Source organism: Rousettus aegyptiacus, unplaced genomic scaffold (assembly GCF_014176215.1).
Source record: "Rousettus aegyptiacus isolate mRouAeg1 unplaced genomic scaffold, mRouAeg1.p scaffold_m13_p_5, whole genome shotgun sequence".
NCBI classification, from domain to species: domain Eukaryota; kingdom Metazoa; phylum Chordata; class Mammalia; order Chiroptera; family Pteropodidae; genus Rousettus; species Rousettus aegyptiacus.
In genome coordinates this window covers 60,996,768-61,019,721 of record NW_023416308.1, presented here as the reverse complement: position 1 = coordinate 61,019,721, position 22,954 = coordinate 60,996,768, and the positions used below count along the sequence as shown (strand labels likewise).

The window sequence follows — 22,954 nt, the reverse complement described above, 5'->3', positions numbered from 1 at the left end:
CACATCTAAAGTTATTTTATTGAGACTGGAGTGATGTACAATAAAGTACTCATCACAGCACACTGGAAAGACTCAAGTTTTACAAATTTCACATTCACAAATACCAATCCATGTTTGCTCTGAGGCACGCTGGGAACATGGGGAGGGGGACAGACAAGGGACTAGTGGGAGGCACAGAACTAATGGGCCATCAAGCAGTCCTCCTCAAAGAAGAGCCTTCTCTTTAACTCAGCAGTCTTTCTAGATGCCCTCACAGAAGGGTGAAGTAAAGCTTGCCCCATGATTCTAGAGCAGCACAGACTTTTTGTAGCCCTTCTACCTGTTTCCTTTCTGGTTGACAGGATTTCCACGGCAGCCTTAAGATGAAACCGCTAGCTACTTCTCGATACCACAAAGACAACAGGCACAGACGTGGGAGCCACTTGGCTGGAAAAATCCATCTGGAGATCCCTATGGGCTCAGAAGGCTCTCTCTGGCCCATGAAAGTCACTTTTATACCCACTCACTGTTCAGAAGATGATTTTCAAACTTTACAACTTGAAAAACTTCAAACATCCTCATAAATAGGGAAAATAGTATAATAATGTCCCATGGTTCATTACAGGGAAGCAAATAATATGACCAGGTTCAGTTTCATTTAACAGCCAAGAGATCTAAGTAAATTCTGGACAAGCCCCTTCTCTCCCAATCTCAGTTTCCCACTCAGCTCCACATCCATGCTTTGCTTTCAGAATCTATCTGGTGCTAGAAACTTAAAACCAGAGTGAGAGTAGCAATTATTTACTGCTGGTGAATTAAGCTCTATTCTACCTAATGTGTCTTTCTCCTGGGTGACACAGTAAGTCATTCAGGACCAGAGGAAAGGTGATGAAAACACAGTCTCTGGAATGAGATTCCTCTGGCACGTTGAAGCCTTAAGGACTATCACAAGGCTACAGGGTTCTGTGACATGTGAGCCACCAGGGTGATGCTGACAGTGCAGAAGCCTTATTATTCAGACGACAGAAAATGAAGGGTCTGTAGACAAGCCTGGGATGGTGCGGTGTCCAAACACAATGATTTCCAGCACATTGGAAAGCCTGCGTCCTCATCTCCTGTCAAAGCAGAGCAGTGTTTTAACACCTCTTGTTCTGTGTGATTGTAGCAGAGAAGGAATTATGTCTCTGGGATGAGTTTTGTTCCCTGGCTCATCACGATGGCCACCATCTCAAGAGAGGAAGCCCTTCCCACCACAGCCTACAAGGTGAAGGCAGTTGGTCGGCTCTGTGAGTCTTTTCCTTGAGTTCCTCTCCCATTGCTTCTTCCAACTCTTCTAGTAAGCGCTATTCCTAGGAGAGGGGCTCAGAAGTTCCCTGCTATGCCCCCCATCTCTTGCTTATCTCTACATGGAAAAGTGTAATTGAGAATGAAATGCACGCACGTGCACGTGTGCACACAAATACACACACAAAGTAAAAAGTTGCAAATAATCCACAGCAATGTTAACAAAACTTATCACAGGTTGGTGGGAGATGGGGGTGATTTTTATTTTCTTCTTTGTGCTTTTCTAAATTTTCTAAAATTGTATTAATAATTTTTCTTTGTTTAAGGAAACTCAGTAATTACTCTTTAAGGAATCAAATTGGTCCTTTCTTGTCATATATCAGACCAGGCCACCATAGAATTATAGTTCCCCTTGGTCCAATGACTTCAGAAGATGAGGCATGAAAACCTCTGTGCCAGCTCTGGCTTGCTAACTTTTCACTGGTCAGACCTCTGTGCATCTGAGTCAGCCACATCCAAAATATGACTCAGGTGTCCTTTATGGATGCTCGGTGGTAGGGAGGTCATAAGGCAGATGCCTGATGGTTGGAAGTGGTTGACTGACTCAGTCCCCATCTGGGCTGAAGTTGTCCCGTTCTCTGGCTCAGGGAACCAGGGTGATATGCTTCACGGCATTTCTTAGGGATTCACAAGTGTGTGTCTAGCTGGTAGGTGCCTTTTAGTTTTCACATCAAATGCAGCTCAAAGGCTGGGCAGTTTCCTAAGAACTCAAGAGTCTTATGGCTTCTGCAGGAACTTGTTTCCAGCACGGTGAAGGCCATGTATGAGAGGACAGGCTTTTTTCCAGCCTCTGTCCTCAGGCCCTTTCTCAACCTTACCTAGGAACAGAGACCTCCCGCTGTCTCTTCCCACACTCCTCTAACTCATCACCACAATGGGCTCCACGGATGACAGGTCTGTCTTCCCAGACTGGAGTTGGGCGGAAGGCAGGAGGTTGTTGGCTAGTGGAGCCCTGCGGCCATTGTCCTTCTCTGTCCAAGCCATCCGGAAGGAAGGAACTGGGGAGGGTGGCCGTTCCTCCTGAGGCTTGGGTGGCCTCTGGCACATGCTCAGTAATGCCTTTAGCTCGACCCTGAAGTTCTCATTAAGCCAGCAATAGATGAAGGGGTTGTAGCAGGTGCTGCTCATGGCAAACCAATGGAAGGCAAAGTAGAGGGCATTGCTGGTATGGATGACCTTGCTGGAGAGAAGGAGGACGTAGCAGTTGAGGGGAAACCAGCAGAGGGCAAAGAGGACCACCACCAACATCAGCATCTTGATGGTCTTCTTCTTCTTGCGCCGCAGGGCCAGGTACTGCTCCGTGGTCACATCGCCAATTGTGTTGCACAACCACAGTTTTTTGGCCACACGTGCATAGGCCACAGAGATAATGAGGAGGGGTAGGATGTAAAGCAGGATGAAGGTGGCCAAGTCCAGGTACTTCCAGAAGAGGTCAGCTGGCTCAGGGAAGTCTGGCAGGCATAGGGAGCGGACAACGTCCTCACTGGGGACATGTGAGAAAGACAGAGATACAGAGACAGAGAGAAGGAAGGTGTGCAATTAGTCTGGCAAGGCCTCACTCAAGAAGCACTGGCCTCTCCCTTCGCTGGGTTCATTGTCTGTTATAGCACTTTTGAAGCTGCAGCCTAATTATCTGATTACATTGCTGTTTCTCCTACTAAGGTGGGATTCTATAAAGATAAGGAATACACCTGGATCTCTCTGTGTCCTCTTAAACTTGTATTAATCCTAGTCCATAATAGAGACCTAACAAGTATCTGTTCAGTGAGTAAACACAACGCTAGCGTTCCTGGTCTTGTAACTAACTCTTCCTGGGAGCACAGTGTATTCACGAAAACCTGGAATTCCCCATCAGAGGGGAACCAAGGAATGGAACAAAGATACGATGGCTCTCGAGAATGTGAGTGGTGACACCTGAACTCACATACCTTCAGCCATTTATAACAAGTATTTATTTTCTATGCAATGTACCCAGTCCCCTTCAAGCTTTTTAGGGATATCCATGTGTGTTGGAAACCCCAGAATTGGTGTGTTAACTTAAAAATATGCAGATTAGGACCTGCTGAACAAAGAGACATAAGCCACCCATACCTGGCTGGAAGGAGTATCCGGGCTTCCACTCGGGGCAAGTGAAAGCCCCAGGGGCCATTTCGAAGGCACCAGTTCAAGATATTCACATAAAGGAAGTGGAGTCACAAGATTTATTACTTATGAATCCCCGATCAGGGTCACGGTGAGCCCCCGAAGGGCAGCAAGCGAGCAAGAGACAGGTCAGGGCGGCAAGCACCTATTATTTGTAAGGTGGTTGGGGCATCGGTCACAGATTTTTCATGGGCTCAACTCTGAGGGGTCATTTTAAAAGATGCCCCAGGAAAAGCAAGGCAGGAACTTGTAGCAGGAATTCTTAACCCGGGTCCTTATTTATCTAAATGTCCAGACTCGGTGTGAGTAGGGTTGTCAGACCGTAAAATGCACAGATAGTAACTCAAAATGGCAATTTTCTCATCGCACCATGTGGCTTCTTGCTCTTTTTATTGTGCTAGTGGTCATCACTAGTAAAAGAAAGAGAGAACTCTCTGCTTTTGTCACAGAAAAAAAAAAAAAATAGCCCTAAATGTGCGAAGGCAGATAGGGAGTCTGAGAGCTGCCAGGTCTGGTATTGTGATTCATTCCAATATCTTAGAAGTGGGGAGGGAGCCTTTAAAACGGGTTGAAATCAGCTGTCAGAGCTTGTTTTCTTGACAAGGACTGTGTGTGTTTGTTTCAGGCGGGGCAGCACATGGCTACCGCAGGACACACTAGCGCTACACCCCATATGTCCCCTCTGAGCCCCTTTGCAGATCTGGAGCACCAGGCCTCCAGTTTCTGCCTGCCCCAAAAGAAACAGCTGTCCCCATGACCTTAGAGGTGCCTAGGACAACCCTGGGGCTGCTAAAGACAATACCTAGAAGCCTGCCAAGAGCCAGAAGTGGCTGAGAGGTTCCCCTTTCCCCAGCGAACCTGGAATATGAAAGCCTACTCCCATCGCCTCAAGGCTCCGCAGACTCTGTGTTAGTTCGCTCCACAGCCCCCCATGGAGCAGCCTGCATCTTCCCCCAAAATCACAGCCTCTCTTGGTCTCTTCCGTTTGCTGTCCTGCCTCACCACTCCCTTACTGGGAGTGTGCTTTTAAAAATCACTGGCACCTGCACCTTCCTTTGTCTTGGGGTCTGTTTCTAAGGAACTCACTTAAAACAACGATGAACTGATGAAAACCTCATTCATTCAGTAAATATGAACTGTGGGCTTGTTATGGGGAGACAGTAATTTAGGTGCAAGGGACACCAAGGTAGCAAAATCAAAAATGGGGCCGGCTCTGTCCAACCTTACAGTCTGGTGGGGGAGGTCACCTTGATGAACTACTGGCACACACAAGTGCTTACACCTAAAAAAAGAGAAACAAACAAAAACCTGATTGCGTTGAAAGAAATCCTCATTCTGTGAGAGTCTGACAAAGAAACCTGAATGGGAGGTTGGGGGAGGTGGAGCATCCTACCTCAGACACAGAGATACATATATGTTCTGTTTGGAGGCTGTGCTGGAGAATTTAAACAACGCCATTTTAAACAAGGCCTGGATGATGGGAGACCACCTAGGAAGACCAGGTGCTGTAGGCGTAAAAAATAAAAAAAAATAAAAAATAAAGGATTGTAAGCTGACGAGTTCCTTGGAATCTGTGAAGTCACCCAAGGGTTGCCTTGCCAAAAAAAAAATAAATAAATAAAAAAAATAAAAATTAAAAAAATTAAAAAATAAAAATAAAATAAACAAGGCCTAGGTGATTTGGAATCTCAGTCTGTGAGCGTACACACCCCCGGTGACATAAGGTAATCAATGCTGCCTAACTCTTGCAGACAAACTGGACAGAGAATAAGGAGGAAGCTAAAGCTGTTGAGAAGAAAAGAAAAGGCAGGAAAAAATGCAGCAGATAGTCACAGACCTGAAAGCAACAGGATAGGGGAGAGGCAGAGAAAATGGTTCCGTGTGGCAGATACTGCTCACTCTGAGATTCAGAGAGGACTCACATTCCTCCGTCAAGGTCCTCTGAGTCCCCACGCTGCTCCCCCCTAGTTGATCTCACCTGTACTTGAAGGTAAATAGTTTCTGGCAGATAGCATGTGGGAGTGAGAAGAATGTAGCCATGGTCCAGATGACTGCGATGCAGATGACCCCTTTTGTGATGGAGATCCGGGGTTTTAACGGATGCATAATGACCTAGAAAACAAGCAAACTTGGCTTCTCTGGCTGAAGAAGTTTTGATGCAAATGAGAAATCCAGGCAATACAGCTCACTCATCACAATAAGACAGGTAGGTCCTATTTATAAAGTTAAACACCCATTAATTCATCACTGAGCCCCTGAGCTGCGCCACCCCAAGACCACCCTCAGGGGTATAAAGAAGATGCCATCTGGACTCAGAGGCTCCAGGCAATTTAAATGTTTCTTGCAGGTCATACATTGCAGAACTAGGGTGCACTGAGAGGACGGCAAGGGGTGAAGGAGGAGGTCTGCTTTCCTGACACCCACAGTGCACGGCAAGGCTGGCAGAGGCACAAGCTCCACCTTCGGATCCAATCTCATGTCCTCATGGTTCTAGACCCCTTAGGTTACAAAGGGCTCTGAGAGGGTCTGAGGGTGACAGACATGGAGAGGAGACTCTCAACTCATCACAGGAAGCTGTGCTCACATTTATTTGGGGGTTCAAAACACTGTTCATAAAAGCCATTACCAAAATTGCAGTGGGGCCCAGCTTTCTTGTGCTTATGATAAAACCATTGTTGTGGACTTTGGGCTGAAAAGCATCCTGGAATTGCTACTGTATGCCAATCAATTCTCTTCTAAAGGTTTAAATACAGACTGAGGAATTTAACAGCATCCTCATTTTAAGATCAGAATCATTATTTCTTGAAAAAGACAGTTTGGAATAGGTAAGTCCAGGGTCAGGGGAGAGGTCATAAATTGCTGCCATCTAATCAAGACACCATTCCAAGACACTGGACATTCTGGCTGTGTCCTCCCAAGTTCGGCTCCCAATGTTTTCAAGGTTTTCCAGGAGGAATGACTAGGTTTTAGAAGCTTCCCAGCACATCCCCACTCTGGACTTTGCCTTATTCGCCCCTCAGACTCCTCACTGTTCAGGTTGCTGAGGGGAGTGGAAGCCTAAGTCAGGGGCCCCAGACACCACTTAAAGACTCTGCTGGCTTTGGGTATACGTCACAGCAATATGGTAAATGTGGGCAAGACTTCTACCCTGTTCCTCAGACCCATATTTGGCCCAAGGGTCAACTCACAGTTAGCTGTGTTGAGTGGGGGTAAGCATAGGCTAGGTCAAGGTAATCCAGAGTCCCTGTTGTTAAATTGGAGGAGAAGGTTAAGAAAAGGCAGGAAATATTTTCATACTTTATGCCAAAGCATCTGCAATATAACTGCCAAAATCATGGCATTTCAGGGACAAAGAGATCTCGAAGTTTGTCAAGTCCAATTCCCTATCAGATGCATTGATCTCCCCTAAAACATCCTTAGCACGCATTGCTTATATAAGGCTGGTGACACGAAACTCATTACCTTTCCTGGCAGCTTTGTGCTTCTATTAGAAAATTCTTCCTCGTATTGAGCTGCATCTTTGAAGCCTCCTATCCCTTGGTCCTTGTTGCTCATCTCGGAGCTACTCAGAATAAATTCTCTCTCTCTTTATCTCAGTGGCTCTTATGATATTAGCCTCGTAGGCGCCCTCGAGTCTTCTCAGAGCAAGGTGGACTAGTGATCAGAGCATGTGCTTGGAGCCAGAGAGACCTTTGTCCAAATTCTAGCTCCATCATTACCAGGCATGTGATCTCGGGAAAGCTATGTGTATACTTTTCTGAGCTTCCATTCCTTGATTCTGCACAGAACCAAGTATACAACACGGATTCACTGAGTTAACATGAACAAGCTGCCTGCCATGGAGATGCCACCCTCAGGTCCTCTTCAGTTCCTTTCACCATATCCTCCCGTGTGTGTCTGATGGTGCAGGACAGTGATTGAGGCCTTCCTGCCCCACCCCAGTGCCTGCTCCTGCCACCTGCATGCCTGGGCTTTTTTTCCTCCTCCACAGCGTGGGCCAGGGAATACCCATCTCCCAGTCAGGAGCCTTGTCTTTGGCCTGTAATTATTTGCCACTCTTTTTACCTGTGATTTTCCAGGTTTGCTTTTCTACCCCTAAAACAAGCTCATTAGTTTCTGAGACACAAAATGCTATCAGTGAGTCTTCACTGGGACAACAAACAGAGAGTAGTGTTTTACAGCACCTAACACAAAGGGTTTAATATGCCTAACTTAAGCACTCATGCAAGGTTCAACAAGAAGACAAATACACTCATTGAAAAATGGGCTAAAACACTGTCTTGAGGGCCCTCACAGCCCCTGTGGAAAACAAAGGCAGAGAGGGAAGGACAGGGCATTGGAAGTTGGTGCCCTCACCTGGTGGCGGTCCACAGCAATGGCTGTCAGCGTCAGTGCCGAGACGTGCAGGGAGCAGTACTGGGCGAAGCGGCTGACATGACACATGCCTTTCCCGAACACCCATGTGCTGTTCACAAAGCGGACCTGGAAATGAACCCACAGAGGTCACGAGACAGGCCTTGATCCTGACACCCCACCCCGACCCCCATTCTCTGAAGAGCCTCCCACAGAAGGCATCTTCCAGCTCCTGTCTTCTTCCACTCTTCACTGCCGAATTGTGGGTCACACGGATTTTCTCTAGCATGACTCATTCTCAATCATTCAATTCAACAAAACCTGATTATGCTACTGGAGCGAGGCTCTGTTAGGTGCCAGGAGAGCAAGGGAAGGATATGGGCTTCGAAGTTGGACTTTCCACCTCTACTAGCTTCTAGCTATGTGACCTTGGGCAAGGTATGTAACTTCTCTGAACCTGTTTCCTCATTCGCAAAAAAAAAAAAAGAAGGGGGAGGTTTGCTTAAAAATCTCTACCTTATAGGCTTATCATAAGGATTGGGTGTTTAAATAGCTCTAAAGGGTGGAACACAATGTCTGGCAGATTTCTAGAAAGATATTATTAGAAATAAAGAGTAGCAATATTGATAGTAATAACAAAATTAATTCTTGGTCCATAAGAGTTCAGAATAATGGAAGAGACACATCTGAAAAGTTACAAAATAGCATCTGGGCTGCGCTCACGAATGTTGGCTAAGTAGGCCTTGCAATACATAGTCTAGGAAGGAGACCCTAGGTCCTGAAGAGGTGTAGGAAGAGGCAGGGGTGAGAGATGCACTAGGGGAGAGAAGACAAGCTTCCAAGACACCGTGGCCTTTAGGAGCAAGCCTAGGCCTCATTCTACATCATCAGGGCTATTTGCTTACTCAATCAGTGCTTGAGCAGTTCCTGTGAGTAATGTCCCATACCCGAGAAAGTTGAAGCATTGATTTTGATCAAGGTGCTTCCAGTCTGAGAAGAAAGGGATAAGGTATCTCAGATGGCAAAAGAGAAAGCATTCAGTGCCGTACAGAAAGCCTAGACAAAAGGTACTGGGGCCACTGAGGTGGGGTAGGAGTGGGCAGAGGAAGAAAGAGATGACAGAGGAAAAATAGAGCAAGTCAGCCCAACAGAAAGAATATTGGTAATGGTTTATAGTAGAGTATTTGCCACTTATAGCTGTCACACCTTGGGCAAGGCACTTAGCCCCTATAAACCTTACTTTCCTCATCTGTAAAATTGAGCTATTCTATTTCACATGGTTTTTATGAAAATCAAACAAGAGATACCACAATCAAAGTAAGTACAACAGTGCCTAGTCCACAGCAAGTACTTAACATGGCTAACTACCATAATTACAACATATGAGACATCCGAGATGAGCTTTAGGGAACAGGTAGGATTTGTACATGTGGAGATAAGAACAAAGTACTTGGCAGTGAGTCAGACATCTCAGGACCTTTTTGTGGAATAAGGACTGGAATGGTTTGGCCAGTATATGTGGAAAAGTCATGAGGGACAAATCTGGCCAGATCATGAAACTGGGACAGAAGACCATGGACCTCACTCTCTTTGAAATAGGCAGGGAGGAGCCACATGAGGCTTCCAAGTAGTCCAGTAACATTACAGAGCTGGCAGTCTTTAGCTACATCTACTTTTCACCTCTCATGCTCAGTGAATTACCAAAGCCAACCGCTGGTACCTCTACATGATTTTCAATATATTGCCTCTTCTTCAGTCTTAAGACCGTGGCCATAGTGGAGTCTCCCATCATCTCTCACCTGGACCATTACAGCCTCTCAAAAGTGTTCCTTTACTTTTGTCCCCTTGTAACTCAGCCTTCACAATGCTCACAGAATTTTTCTTAACCATATTGTCACCTTCATGCTTAGAATCATCATGGCCCTGAGGACGGAGCCAGATGCCTTTTGAATATCCAGGCCCATTCACGGCAGGCCCCAGCCTTCCTTCCCAGCCCACCTCTGCTTCCCTTCTGCCTTGCCAGCTCCTCCACTGTACTTCCTGCTGCCACTCTTGCTCCCTCAACACACCGTGAACTTTGATGCCTCTATCTTTGTTCTCACAGGTGCCTCTGCCTGCATTGGGCATTCATCTCTACCTGGAAAATCCCCATGCGTCCCGGCCCCTTTGAAATGTTAGGTTCTTCGCTAGGTCATGGGACTCTGGCAGGTCAGAATGAATAACTCCCTCCTCCAGGATCTACCACATTCTGTGTATGTCTCTGCCATGGGAACTGCAAGTAACTGCTCACTTTTCTCTTAATGACCAGAGCCAGATTTTATGCTGATGCAGTATGTAAAGAGGACAGCAAGGGAGACCAGGGAAGAAGGATACTGTCACCAACCAGCCTGAAGGTAGGAGGTCTTATCCAGTGGAGGAGCCTGGTTGAGGCCTTAGAAGACCCTCCCCGCAACCCTTTCGCTCTCCCTGGTTAAACTGGAGCAGTTACATTGGTGAGGTTGAAGGCCAAGCTGCTTTGAAGCAACCTGGAAGGGGTGCTGGGTTCTCAGAATCTTGAAATCTGCTCTCTCACAGGAGAGTCTCCTTTGAGGGGAAGGGAGTGACAGTTTTCAGTTGCAGCCTAGCCTGGGGTCCATGGGCCTCCCTTCCCACACGCCCTCATGTCTGCTGCAGAACTATTCATGCACTCTGCTCTGAGCAGCAGCACAAGGCCATGCACTGGGACCCTCCAGTTCCCATCCTGGCTGGCTCGGGCCAACCAGGCTTCGACCCCAGGTTAGAAGCCAAGGGGGAAGTCAAGTAGAGCCAGAGATGCACTCTCCTGTGCTTCAGTGCAGCAAGGGGAAGAGTGTGTATGTGGTGGTGGTTGGGGGGAGTATTTGGAAGACCCTTTGTCCTTGGCTAGTGCCCACAGGATATTGAATGGCCAGGTTTCCTTTAGAGATAGGATGGAAGGGGGACAGGAAAAGCCCATGGTTTGATGTAGTGGAAGCTTAACATGGTCCAAGAGTGCCCCCTGTCCATGGTTGGGTGGCTTTGTAGACAGACCTCTGGGCTTGAGTCAGAGGAAGTAATTCTCATCCCGGCTGTGCCAATTACTAGCCAAGTGACCTTGCACAGGGATTGAATATCTCCGTGCCTTAGTTTCCTCTTCTGCAAAATGTGATGTGAATAATGTTCTCATAAGTGGGGACAAGAGAAATAATATAGTTTTAAGATAAAATGAAAACAGACAGAGATACAATGAGAGCGAGACATGACTAGATACTGCTTTGGAAATGACTCAGAAAACAATAAAGTTATTCCACAAATTGAAGAAATGCAATTCATGCTTAAAAACATAAGTTCTAGCTGTCATGCTTGCTCAGTCATAGCTTTCACATTCTCAAATCATCCATGAGGAGCACATTCCCAAATCGTGGAGGGACAGAAATGACACCACTAACGCCAAGCACCAAGCGGCCAGGGCCTCAAGGGGAAGCTCACCGGCTACCCGGCTACCCGTATGCAAATGCTCCCAGTCTGCCCCAGCAAGGACCCCAAGCCCACCTCACCTTCACCTCTTCCCCAACAAAGAATGCATGCACAGCCTCACTGTCAAAGCAAAGAAGAGAAATGCCGTCTAAATGAGTAGTCTAGGAAAATGCACTTAAGCTTCCATTAACATTTAGCAATTGGTACTTCAGCTGCGGCACAAAGCAGCATCCCATGGCAGGGGTGGGTATTTAATGGCCTGCACTCTGGTGTGCGGGGAAGGTGACCTAACAATCTCTGCTGACATTTCAAGCAGCTTTGATCTACTGCCCAATTATCATACTCAGTGACATTAAATAGGAAATGGTCATTCATTCACAACTGGTTGCAGACATCTGAATCATTGATCCCAATGCCACCAGCGAGAGAACAAAAAAAAATGAGATAGGAAGAGCCATAGGGAAAGGTAAGGAGAGAGAGAGAGATGGGCAAACCAAGAGGCACAGAAAGACAGTCACAGAGAGGAAAAAAGATGAAGATGCCCAGAGAGCGACAGAGTAGAGACAGACTTCCAAAAGAGACACAGAGAGACAAACAGAATGACGAAGAGACAGAGACTGACAAAAAGACTAAGAGCCAGCAAAACAGAGGAGAGTGTTGAGAAATTAGAAATGAGAGGGCAAGAGAGCAAAGAAGCTAAGAGGAAGACAGGCAGAAAAGGAGACAGAGACAGAGAAATGAGGAGAGAAACAGTGGTGGTGAGAGGACAGAGAGAAGGACAGAGAGAGGAGAGAGAATTGAGAGCTCAGAGCCAGAGAGAGCGCGGGGAGCCTGCCCAGCCCCGCGCCTTACCAAAGTGAACGGGGTGTTGAGGAGCGTGATCATTAGGTCTGCGACGGCCAGGTTGACGATGAAGAGGCTGGTGGCCGAGTGCATTCGCTGGTTCTTGAAGATGACATGACAGACCAGGACGTTGCCAAAGAGCGAGAAGACAATGATGAAGGAGTACGCCACGATGAGCAGGGCTTTCACCGTGGGGTTCTGGGACTCGGCCCCGTAGCGCCGCCGGCCCACAAAGTTCTGCCAGTCCGAGAAGGTGTAGTTGTTCCAGAAGAAGTGCGAGGCGTTGGGCGCGCCCAGGGCGGCCGCCAGGCCCCGCTCGTCCTCCTGACTCTCGGGGCTCTCCGTGGCTCGCACCAAGGGCAGGAGGACGAGCAGCACCCAGTGAGGGACCATAGTGCAGGAGCCACCGCGCCCGGGACCGTGCTGTCTGGACGTCCCCGCCGGGCTGCGGGCGGGCGCGCGCGGGGAGGGTGCGCGGGCTGCGCGAGGAGGGACCCCTGGGCCTCTCAGCGCCCGGGCTGGGCGCCCGCTCGCCGCCGGCCTCCCGCTTCCGATCCGCACGCTCGGGGCTCGTGCCCCACTTTTCTGTGCTTGCGCCCCCGGCTGGAGCGAGCGCCTCCGCCGATTGGGCAGCGCGGCGTCTCTGGCGGCGACGGTGACGCGCCCCAGCTCGGCCGGCTCCGCGGCTGCTGCTCCGCGGCTGCTCCCCCTCCCCCGGCGCGCTCCCACCCGAGGACTGAAACTCCCGCAGGGCGTCCAAGGCGCGCTCGTCTGTTGGGTTCTGCTCAGGTCTCCTTCTTGAAAAGGAAGCAGGGAGCCGCCCTGAGGGAGAGCTAGGATTGTGTGCGGCGCACCGCCTGCTCCAGAGGCTCCCTGGTCAGCGACTGGGACACATTCCACTGGTTTCTGTCTGAGCTTCAGCCTTGGCATGGTTCCTGAATTGAGGTGGCTCCCTGAATCCTGACGGTTCCGGAATCAAGGTGAACAACGAAATTGATGTTAGTTTCTTCCAGCCCCTTTAGTGACCAGGCTTCAGACGTGCTTCTTAGGTTTTCTTTTTTAATTATTATTATTTCTTTCCACTTATTCAGATTTAATGTGGGAAACTTTGTATTTCAAGGAAACTCTTAAAAGCAGGAAACTCTTCTGACAGGATCAAAGAATCCGAAGAGATAAGTTGTATGTGCCCACTTTTCGGCCAACAGTTTTCCGCCATGGAAGTTTTTGAACCTATAGTCAGGGATATTACCCACGGCTTTTGTCCCCCTCCTTTCCCCCCGCCCCCCCTCACCCCCAGCCAGGAACTCTTGATACTGCGCTCACCCACCCCTTTCACTCCCAGTGTAAGGTCTCTCCCAGTTACCCCTGCCTGCCCACCCACCCACCCGATCTTGTGGAATCAGGATCGAATCTCAGCTTTTTGGCCTTGGTAAAGAGCTTTCCTTTTTCTATATGTGGGGTTTTCAGAGACCCTTGTATGGCTCTCCCACCACATTGCTCTCTGGTGCTAGGATGCAGTAATTGGCGGACTGTATTAAATGCCCCCTCATCCCTATTCTAATGGCAAACCCCATGTAGGTTCTTGCTCTTATTATCTCACCCTACAGAGCAGTGCCCTTGGGTTGGGAATCCATCAAATTACTCAATCCCAGGTCCTGTCAGAGGCGTCCACTTGGCCCAGGGGAAAGCTGGCATGTTTGTCCCACCCGAACCCTAGAGAACGGGCGCTTCCCACCAAAGTCTTCTTTTCCCCTGGGCCATGAGGGGAAGCCCCAGCCACTTCTCACTCTGGAACTTTTCCAGGAAAGTTAGACATCAGCTTTCGTACCCTCTCAAACTCCAGGGACACAAGTCAGGCTCTCCTATTAATCACTAGTTAGAAAATGGTTTAAGTGTCACCATAGCAAAATACTAGGTACAGTTATCCAGGTTGGAGGGAGTCAGGAAAGTCTTCCCAGAGGAAGTGATACTTCAGTGCAGTCCTAGAGGCCCAGCAAGAGACTGTTAGGTTATGAAAGAGGAGACATAGAAAAGAAGATGGAGTACTCTGTAAGGAAGGAATCATGGTACATGCAAAGACATAAAGTGAGTATGAGTATGGCACATTCAATGACTGCAGGAGTATAAAGGATAGAGTGTGTTTTCCAAGGCGATCAGTAGAGAGAGAGGCCTTAAGAGGTAGGCAGTGGTCTGAACAACAAGGGCCCCACCAGTTTTGAAATCCTCATAATGATCTGAATGATTTCCAGAGGGCAACAGGAATTCACAGAAGTAGAGACTAATAAAATCAGATTTGCTTTTGGGAAAGAATACTCTAGCAACTTAATGGAAAACAGAAGCTGGGGCTTGAAACAAGAGGTTTGAAGGCTGTTTATTTAAGTGATCTAAGGGTGGAAGTGAGACCTGAATCAAGGTGCTGGCTATGGGAGGAGCCAGGTTGACAGACTGGAGGGAAGAATCAAGATTGCCAAGTTTTCAGTTTGAAGACACACACACACACACACACACACACACACGCACACACACGCACACCACGAAAGATCCTCCTTTGACCCCTCCTAGAGATTTTGGCCTACTTCTCTCAGTTGTTTTATCAGCAAGTTCGAAAAAGTCCACTCTTGTCTCCAATTTTTCACCTCACATTCCCTATTTAAGCAGCTATGTATGGGTAAAGAGAATGGTAAGCAAATGTCCTTTACTTCTGCTGATGGACCTGGCAGATCTCATAGAATTATGTGATTGGAATAGGGGATTATGTGACTGATGCAAGAAGGAACAGAGTGCCAGACAGCTCAAATAATAAATAGGTTTGTTGCTATGAGGGGGGCGGAAAGAAGACACTAAATATATAACTCAAGAGCTTGGATAGACTTGATGCTCTATCAAGATGATTTGGTGTCATCTGGGGGAGGCAAAGCTAGAATGTGATAGCAATTTAGAAAATAGAAAGCATGTACAGGCAGAAGAGGGCTAGTCAGCATCAAGCACAGAGGAAGATATCAAAGGTAAGTAGGTATAATCTAGACCATTTAACTAATGATTTGGCTTCAATTCTTTATGCACCATGCCCACCTGGCAGGTGTGAGGGCTAGATGCCTGAAACTCTCTCTCTGAAAGGTGAGGTCGTATTTTAGTTCTTAGCTTTCCAAAGAAGCAAATCCTGAGACAAAGATTGCAGCGCAAGGGTTTATTTGGAGGTGAAGACACATACCAGGAGAGTGGAACAGCGAGACAAGGGAAGGTGGCCAGTAACGAGTGTACAGTCAGGCCAGCTGTTACCATAGGTGACTGGAGCTTAATCCTGCTGGGAAAGCCAGTTTAAAGCATACACAGTAGCTTTCCAAGCCAATGGGTGAGGGGGCTGGGATAGTTACACACCATCTCCTGTCAATCACTGGTTGAAGGCTGCTCCCCGGCGTATGTTAATTCTGCACTTCTGGCTTGCCAAGTAGGCAGCTTAAATGGGCTCCAGATGAAAGAGAAGCCACTTAGACAAAGAAAATACTGGTGCTGGCAGCTGAAAGTTGGATTGGTATGCTGAAGGGGTAGAGGGTACTGACAATATCCAAGATTAAATACAAAGTCTAGAATCATTTCCCCATTCTCTTCCCCAGGCATTTGGCTCTCTGCTCAGCCAGGCCTAGGCCTCCTGGTTCCCAGCCCAACTACTGTCCCCAACTTATCCTGAACTGCTGGAACAACCCAGTGCTTAATGAAATAAGAACATCTCCCCCACCCCAAACCCTACACTAAGACTTAGTTATTAAAAGAAGATCCTTCCTCAGAGGCTTCACTGCTCCTGTAACATTACCATTGCTATGATGAGGAGGTCTGGGAAGACTCCAAGATGCTCTTACAGAATGAAAAAACTTCTTCTTTTGTGCATTCTGAATAAAACCATGGGCACTGTGTGTAGTTAGTATGTGCCAAATAGTAATTATATTTCTTTCTCTGATAAGTCACATGTAGTAAACATACCAGAGGGCGAGTTCAGTGTTTAGCATTTTCAAATGAACTTTAAACAAAAAGGAAAAAATAGTAAACCACTTCACAAGTATTATAATAAAAACTAGACAAAGAATTGTAGAATAATAATATCAGCACAGAGGCCTTAGAAAGAGGTGTTTCTGAGAGTCTCATCTTATCAGTATTCCTGGTACCATAAGCAATTGCTCCTTTAACACCAATATTATTTGCTGAAAGGCCCTACTTGAGTGAAAAGACTCACCATACCCACAATACTTTTCTGGCACAGATCACAATGACAGACAGAGGGCAAGAAAGAGCAATCAGTACCATACCAGGCACACCACGGTAATTCAAGATTTATATTAATGGCAAAAGTTGGATGTCATCATATTTGAAATATAAAGTATGGCTGAAAATATTCTCAAAAAATAAAAACACAAAGTGTGTGTGGGCAGGTTATGCTAAGAATTGGTTTCCAAGTTCTAGTATACCAGAACCATAGGGTAAAAAGATATATTTAGGATGAGTAAAAGGAAGTATGCCAAACTTACAGTTTGTGGCTCTAAAGTGTTTTACAATTTGTTTGAACTTACTCTACACTCTTACATAGAAAAGTTTTATAAATGGTGGCTTGGTTCTTAGGCTAACTCATAACAGCCCATTTAACCCATAACATAGAAAAATGGTAGCATTAGTTGTATCACAAGACTGTTAGTTAAGTGTTGGTGCTCTGGGGTATTATTCTCTATTATGTACTCCTCTTGAATTAAATGTCCCCCTGGAGGACCTTAGCCACTTCACTAGCTGAACTGTCATTCACCAATGATGCCAAGATCTGTATCTCTACTTACCACTTCTATTGAAAGCTCTAGATCAATATTATATATTCAACTGTTGATTGAACATTTCTATCTTATATCCTGCTCTTCTCTCACTTTCTTACACTTGCTCCTTTTCTTGTTCATTTGTTCACATAGTTCAAATTTTGGGGTCCTCTCAGGGCCTCCCAACTTTGTGATGCTATATATTTGAAGATGCTATTTCTCTGTCTAGAATCATCCTCTCTGTGGATGAAAACCTCTTCATTCTTTAAGACCCAGCTCGAGTGTTGTCTCTCCGGTGAAGACTTGCTCATTACCTTGACTGCTACAACCCCAGAATAAGCAGTCATTGTCCTCGAATCTATTCATTTAAAAACACTCCCATAATGTGCAATCCATTCTCCGAGGTTGCACTTCCCTGTACTCTCACCGTTTGTGACTTATCTTTCTCACTAAACTGTCAGCACTTCTAGGACAGAAATGGTCTTATCCTAATGCTACCTCCTAGAGTCCAGCACAGTACTCGCATGGCAGAGACCTGGATTCAGACCACCCAGGATACGAGTCTTAGTGCTGCTGAATACTCCTTTTTTTTCTATCTACTAGGATTCTAGATAGAAATCACTTAAAATTACATAAACTTCCATCTTCTAAACTCAATGTAAAACCCACTTCTTGTGAAAACAACTATTTTCTGGTTCTGTTACTGGTTAAGCATTTAAAATGAGGAAAAACCTACCCACTGTGAAAATAACTCTATTTTCCAGTTCCATTGCTGGTTAAGCACTTAAAATAAGGATTTTTAAATTAGATCTCTGAGGAAGCAAAGAAAAAAAGACACACTTGCTCTAGTGGGTAGGGCCATGGAATTAATGTTTGAAGGAGATCTTCTGTAATCCTGTAGGTTGAGTCATAGTTCTTAGTACCAGCTCTAATTCTATGTTCTTAATTGCTATTGAGCTATTTTTTCCTACTTCTCTTTTATTTCTACTGTGTGCTTTGTTTCAAATCAGATCCTCAGAAAGTGAAAGAGGGCAATTAAGCATGATATTTAAGCCATTTGAGTAATATTGCATCTTTTTGCGGGGGGTGGGGGGGATTGATGATTATGGTTTATTTATTTTTTCAATGATACCAAGTAAAAATGTTGTTAAAAAATACTTCTAGAAAGCATCACTGGATCTGCAACTCATTTTCATGGGATGTAAGCAATAATAATCATTGATCTTATACTGTTTTGAAAAATGCTTAAGATTCTTTTTTTAATTACCACTTGAGGCCATTAGTTTTGAGCTCCACACAAAAAGAGTTGTCTTTCCTCATATCAATTTTATATGGAATGCTATTTTATAAAGTTCATGTTCTGATAAAGACAAATTCTAGCAATTAGAGTTGAAATTTCAGTAGCAGGCAATGGAACAGAGGAAGCCTGTGGCATGTGACATATAATGATTACACCTCTCTGAGGAAAAAAACTACACAGTGAAGTAAACAAGTAGGACCTGAAAGTAAAAGTCAGAACTTGACCGAACTATTCAAAAAAATACCATTAAGGGCATCATAAAAGCCTGAAATTGAGGGCAGAGTAATAAAATCTAATTTAAATTCAGTGAGGAAAACAACGGCACAGTTTATAGTATACATAGAAATTTAATTGCTAAATAAAAGATCTTAGTAGCCAGTGACCTCTGGCAAGCCTGTGGACCCCCACCCTGAGCTTACCTCCAACATAGTCTTTTTATTTATAATATAACAACTATTTACATCAGACTCTCTCTCTCTCTTATTAGACTGAACTTCTTTGAGTGCAGGCACTCTATCTACTCTGTTCATCTTTTAAACCAAGCCTAGCATGATGTCTGGCACAGAGCAGGGTCTTACTAAATATTTAATGCATGACTTTGTGAAAACATAAAGTTTTTTTTTTAAAGACAAAAAGTTCCAAAGCACCCACGGAACTAAAGGAGAGCTATTAATTTCACCATCACTCTTTGACAATGGAACTCTCTCTCACAGACACAACAGGCTGGTTCCTGTGGTTTAGACATATAGGGTATAAATCACAAAGACAGCAGTTTGATATCCTCTCTCCCAAATGATCTTCTTATATATAACCAAACTGTCACCTGGCTGAGCTGCTAATCAGAACGGTGACCCATCTCTGACAGTGACAATAAAAGGGAACCGTTTCAGGTAAAGACTGACTAGTCTCCTCTGTAAACAACTTTTTTTTTTTTTTAGTATAAATAGTATTTGTAAAATAACAAAAACAAACATAAATAGGAAAATAAAAATCATGACAATCCTGCTATTAACATTTTGGTGTGTTTCCTTTAAGTCTTTTCACAAAATTGAAGTGAAATTTTATCAGTTTCGTGACCTACTTACTTTTTTCTGAGAACATTTTCCATATTGCTGCATTTTTCTTGAAAATATCCCTTTTCATGGCTGCATATTTTGTCTCATGAAATACCATAGAGTAACATATTCCTCAAATAATGCTTGTTAGAATCATATTTTTATATAAATATTTTTAGATTTTTTCTTTGGACATATGATATAATAAACTTACACATATCCATTATCTAACTCCAGTCCATTTCCTCTCCCCTGGCCCAGGTTATTTTGAAGCAAATTTTAGACACTGTATCATTATATCATTTAATCTTATATATTTTTTATTTTTTGTCAAACATTCAGTCAGTTGTGCATAAATCTTTGACCATACTTCTGACTCTCTCCTTAGGGTAGAATCCAAAAAATAGAATTCCAGGGAAAGGAGATGAAAACGTTTTAGGGCTGATAATAATTTTACCAGATTATTTGCAAAAAGGATATATCCATTTATACTCCCACTAGCAACCTGAGAGTACCTCTTTCACTGCACCCTAAACCACAGGAGTTATTTATTAGATTTTTTTGAAATGCATTGTAAAAGGTTTCTTTCGATGTATTTTAGGCTTTAAAAATTGCTTCACTCAGAAGCTAATGGTGAGATCTTCAGAATCGGCCAGAACTGGGCTTCAGTCTTCAGCCCATGAAGCCATGTGACTTGTACATCAGTCTCTAAACATCTGCTTCTTCATTCAGTACATAAAAATACCTACCTCAGAGAATTCTGTGGTGATTAGACATAATAATGTTTATAATGTGCTTAGCACAATCCTGGCATACAAAAAGAGTTCAATAAATAGCCTATTTCTTTTAGACTAAAAGTTCCATTAGGTGGTATCTATTGTGGATGGTTTTGTTTTGTTTTGTTTTGTTTTGTTTCATTTTTGGCATGTGCTTAGTGCCTGATACATAACTGGTATTCAATACTGAATGAATGAAAATATTCCATTTTAATAGTTAAAAATGGTATGTCACTTAAAGTTTAATTCAATTGCTAAAAAAGTCCTAGGATTACTAGCTGTTTGCATTTTCTGTCTGTCATTTTTTCCACTCATGGCCACACAACAAAGCAGTTTGTAGGTTTTTACAAAGTCTTTAAATATGACAACACTCTGTATCCAAAAAGTTCACATGTAGGAATTTATCTTAAAGGTACAAAGCAGATATACTCACATATATTTTTTCTTTATGCTGTTTAGTACTTTTTTTGGTTTCCTAGAATATTTTTTAAAATCAGAAAAAAACTAATGAAGGTGATTTGGGGGCAAAAAATAAAAATAAAAATAAATCAACCCCCGAACAGAAACACTTCCTACAGAATGTCACTATTAAATAGGTTTTTGGTCGATGGACATATTAAATGTACTAAATCAATCCTGAGAATCTCAGCATAAGCCCATTCTCAGTCTATCATCTATTCCATTTACATTTTCAATATTCACAAGAACTCAGTCAATGGGTCACCCATATTTACTACTCATTGTTTAATATGAACCTTTGAAGCATCTGAAACATCTCTCACCAAGGGAAAGCCCTCCTCCTGGGTTTGCTCTGCCTGGGCCAGGCACCAACATTAGACCCAAATCACATTCTCCCTTGGATTCTGCCCTTCTTTTCTATATAGTCCCAGTTCAAAGGTGTGTTAGGATTTGAAGCTAATGTGTTTAACTGTAACTTAGGACAAGCTTCAGTTATAGGAGGCAGCATGGTCTTGAGAAAAGAATGAGATTTGGATTCAGATAGAATTAGATTTCTTAGTTCTATCATTTATTAGCTTAAGCCTTACCTATTAAAAAAAAGGGTAATAGTGCCTACTCTATTGTATTGTCATGAGAATTAAATAATGATAATGTAGATATAGATACCTTGGCCTGGAATGGAATAGCAATTCAATAAACATTTTTCTCCTTCGTTTTCCTCCTTTCCTCATTCCCTTCATAGCATCTGCTGCATTCGATGAGAGGGGATCCCTGCAGAATACAAGAAAATGGCTGTGTCAGGGAACTGGAAATGAAGGTAGAAGGAAAGCAGTGGGTGGAGAGACAGAAGGGGCTGGGCAGTGAGAATCAAAACTGGAAGAAAAGCCTGCATTGGTTGTTTTGTAGGCAAGGTCTCAACAGAGGAGGGAAAGACAGCACATGCTTTGAACAGGCTGGAGAAAGGGAAAGTGGGTGTGAGGCGGGGGCATAAAAAACAAATCTTATTACCCTTTTCTTGATTGGGCTATGTCACAGATGGACAAAGGAATATTAAACCAAGTAAAGGATGATAACATTTCTGGTAGGAAAGATTCTAGCAAGGATAGGCTATCTTTCTAATCACACAGAGCAAGATTTAGCTCTGGCATTCAAAATCAGTTTGTTTGACTATTAAGAGAAATATCTAGTCAAGCCTGGGAATAAAAATCAAGGTTTAAATTAAATCAACTGCAATTGATAATAATTAAGAATTCTAACCAAACTGAAACTATAGTGTTATTTTTGTTAAAGCCTTGTATTAGATCACAAGCAGTATATATAAAATTTACTTGAGAATTTGCAGAGCCAAGAATTACCAAGACACCCTTGAAGAAGAAAAATAAAGAAGGAACACTTGTTCTGGTAAAGAGGCTCATTATAAATCTACAGTAATTAATTCCAAATAAATAGAGCAAGTGAACAAAGAGTTCAGAAACAAATGTGTGTGTGTGTGTGTGTGTGTGTGTGTGTGTGTGTGTGTATGTGGTCTCTTAATAAATGACTGTGATAGCTTTGCAAAGCAGGGGGAAAAGGACAGCCACTTCAACAAATGGTGCTGGGGCATGTTCATCTCACTATGGAAGAGAATGAAACAAAATTCCTATCTCAGGCAACAAAAATCAATTCCCAACTGGACTATAGAATTAAATGTGAAAGGCAAATCAGATAAGCTTTTGGAAGATAACATAGGATTCTTTAGGATTTTAGAATAGGGAATGGTTTTCTTAAACAAGACACAAAACATTAGCAATTAATCACTGATGCCACAAGGTAGATGTATCTCAGACATAATGTTGTGTGAAAGAAGTCATACACACAAAAAGTATACAATAAAGTTACGACTTGATTAATTTATAAAGCCTGAATGGAGAATTTTCAGAGCTATTTTTAGGGTTTTTTTTTTAACTTCCATAATGTTACACCAAAGTATATAGAAAAAATTTTATGTTCTCTGTTTGCACTTCGCCAGATTCTGATATATTAACATGGTAATGGAAGCCAGTGCACTTAGATAAGAAAAAAAAAATTAAAGGTGTAAAAATTTAAAAAGAAGTAAAAATGTTTGTGCTGGTGGATCACATGAAATTACCTAGAAAATCCTGGATCAAAGATAAAATGAATTTAAACAATAGAATTCAGTAAGTTAGGATAGAAAATTAATGTTCAAAAAGTTTTCATATACAAAAATAACAACCAGTTAAAAGAATGGAAGAAAAAAAACGCTAATCTCAATAGCGACATATAAGACAAAAACACTTGATTACATTTTAAAAGTGTTCAAAATCTCTATGAAGAACACATTAAAACATTTCTGAAACACACAAAATAGATGAACAAATGTAAACACACCCTTTGTTCTTGGATAGGACATTTCTTACAAGATGAAAGTTCTTAATT

General features: G+C 43.8%; 2 protein-coding genes across 4 annotated transcripts in view; both read right to left on the bottom strand.

The window, feature by feature from the left end:
* On the bottom strand, positions 1-21,249 carry GPR83 (G protein-coupled receptor 83). The gene is made up of 5 exons (XM_016158699.2): positions 21,185-21,249; positions 12,145-13,095; positions 7,822-7,947; positions 5,444-5,577; positions 1-2,806 (listed from the first exon to the last, which is right to left on the bottom strand). Exons 2-5 carry the CDS (start codon positions 13,063-13,065, stop codon positions 2,182-2,184), a joined length of 1,806 nt encoding a protein of 601 aa, XP_016014185.2. The 5' UTR covers positions 13,066-13,095; positions 21,185-21,249; the 3' UTR covers positions 1-2,181.
* The window catches only part of MRE11 (MRE11 homolog, double strand break repair nuclease), a 62,344-nt gene continuing 59,914 nt past the window's right edge, over positions 20,525-22,954 (bottom strand). Inside the window, exon 20 of one of the 3 annotated variants that reach the window (XM_036220382.1) lies at positions 20,525-21,289. In XM_036220382.1, coding sequence (XP_036076275.1) covers positions 21,209-21,289 — 81 coding nt within the window. In that variant the 3' untranslated portion in view covers positions 20,525-21,208. The remainder of the gene's footprint in view (positions 21,290-22,954) is intronic. The other 2 variants (XM_016158697.2, XM_016158694.2) reach the window with 2 other exon arrangements.

Excerpts from the sequence above, each read along its gene's own strand:
- GPR83 (XM_016158699.2), bottom strand. The coding sequence starts at position 13,065 with ATGCCAAGGCTGAAGCTCAGACAGAAACCAGTGGAATGTGTCCCAGTC. Across the intron at positions 7,948-12,144 it reads TCAACACCCCGTTCACTTTG|GTCCGCTTTGTGAACAGCAC; the intron begins GTAAGGCGCGGG and ends GTTCATTTCCAG. Across the intron at positions 5,578-7,821 it reads TTGCTGTGGACCGCCACCAG|GTCATTATGCATCCGTTAAA; the intron begins GTGAGGGCACCA and ends CTTGTTTTCTAG.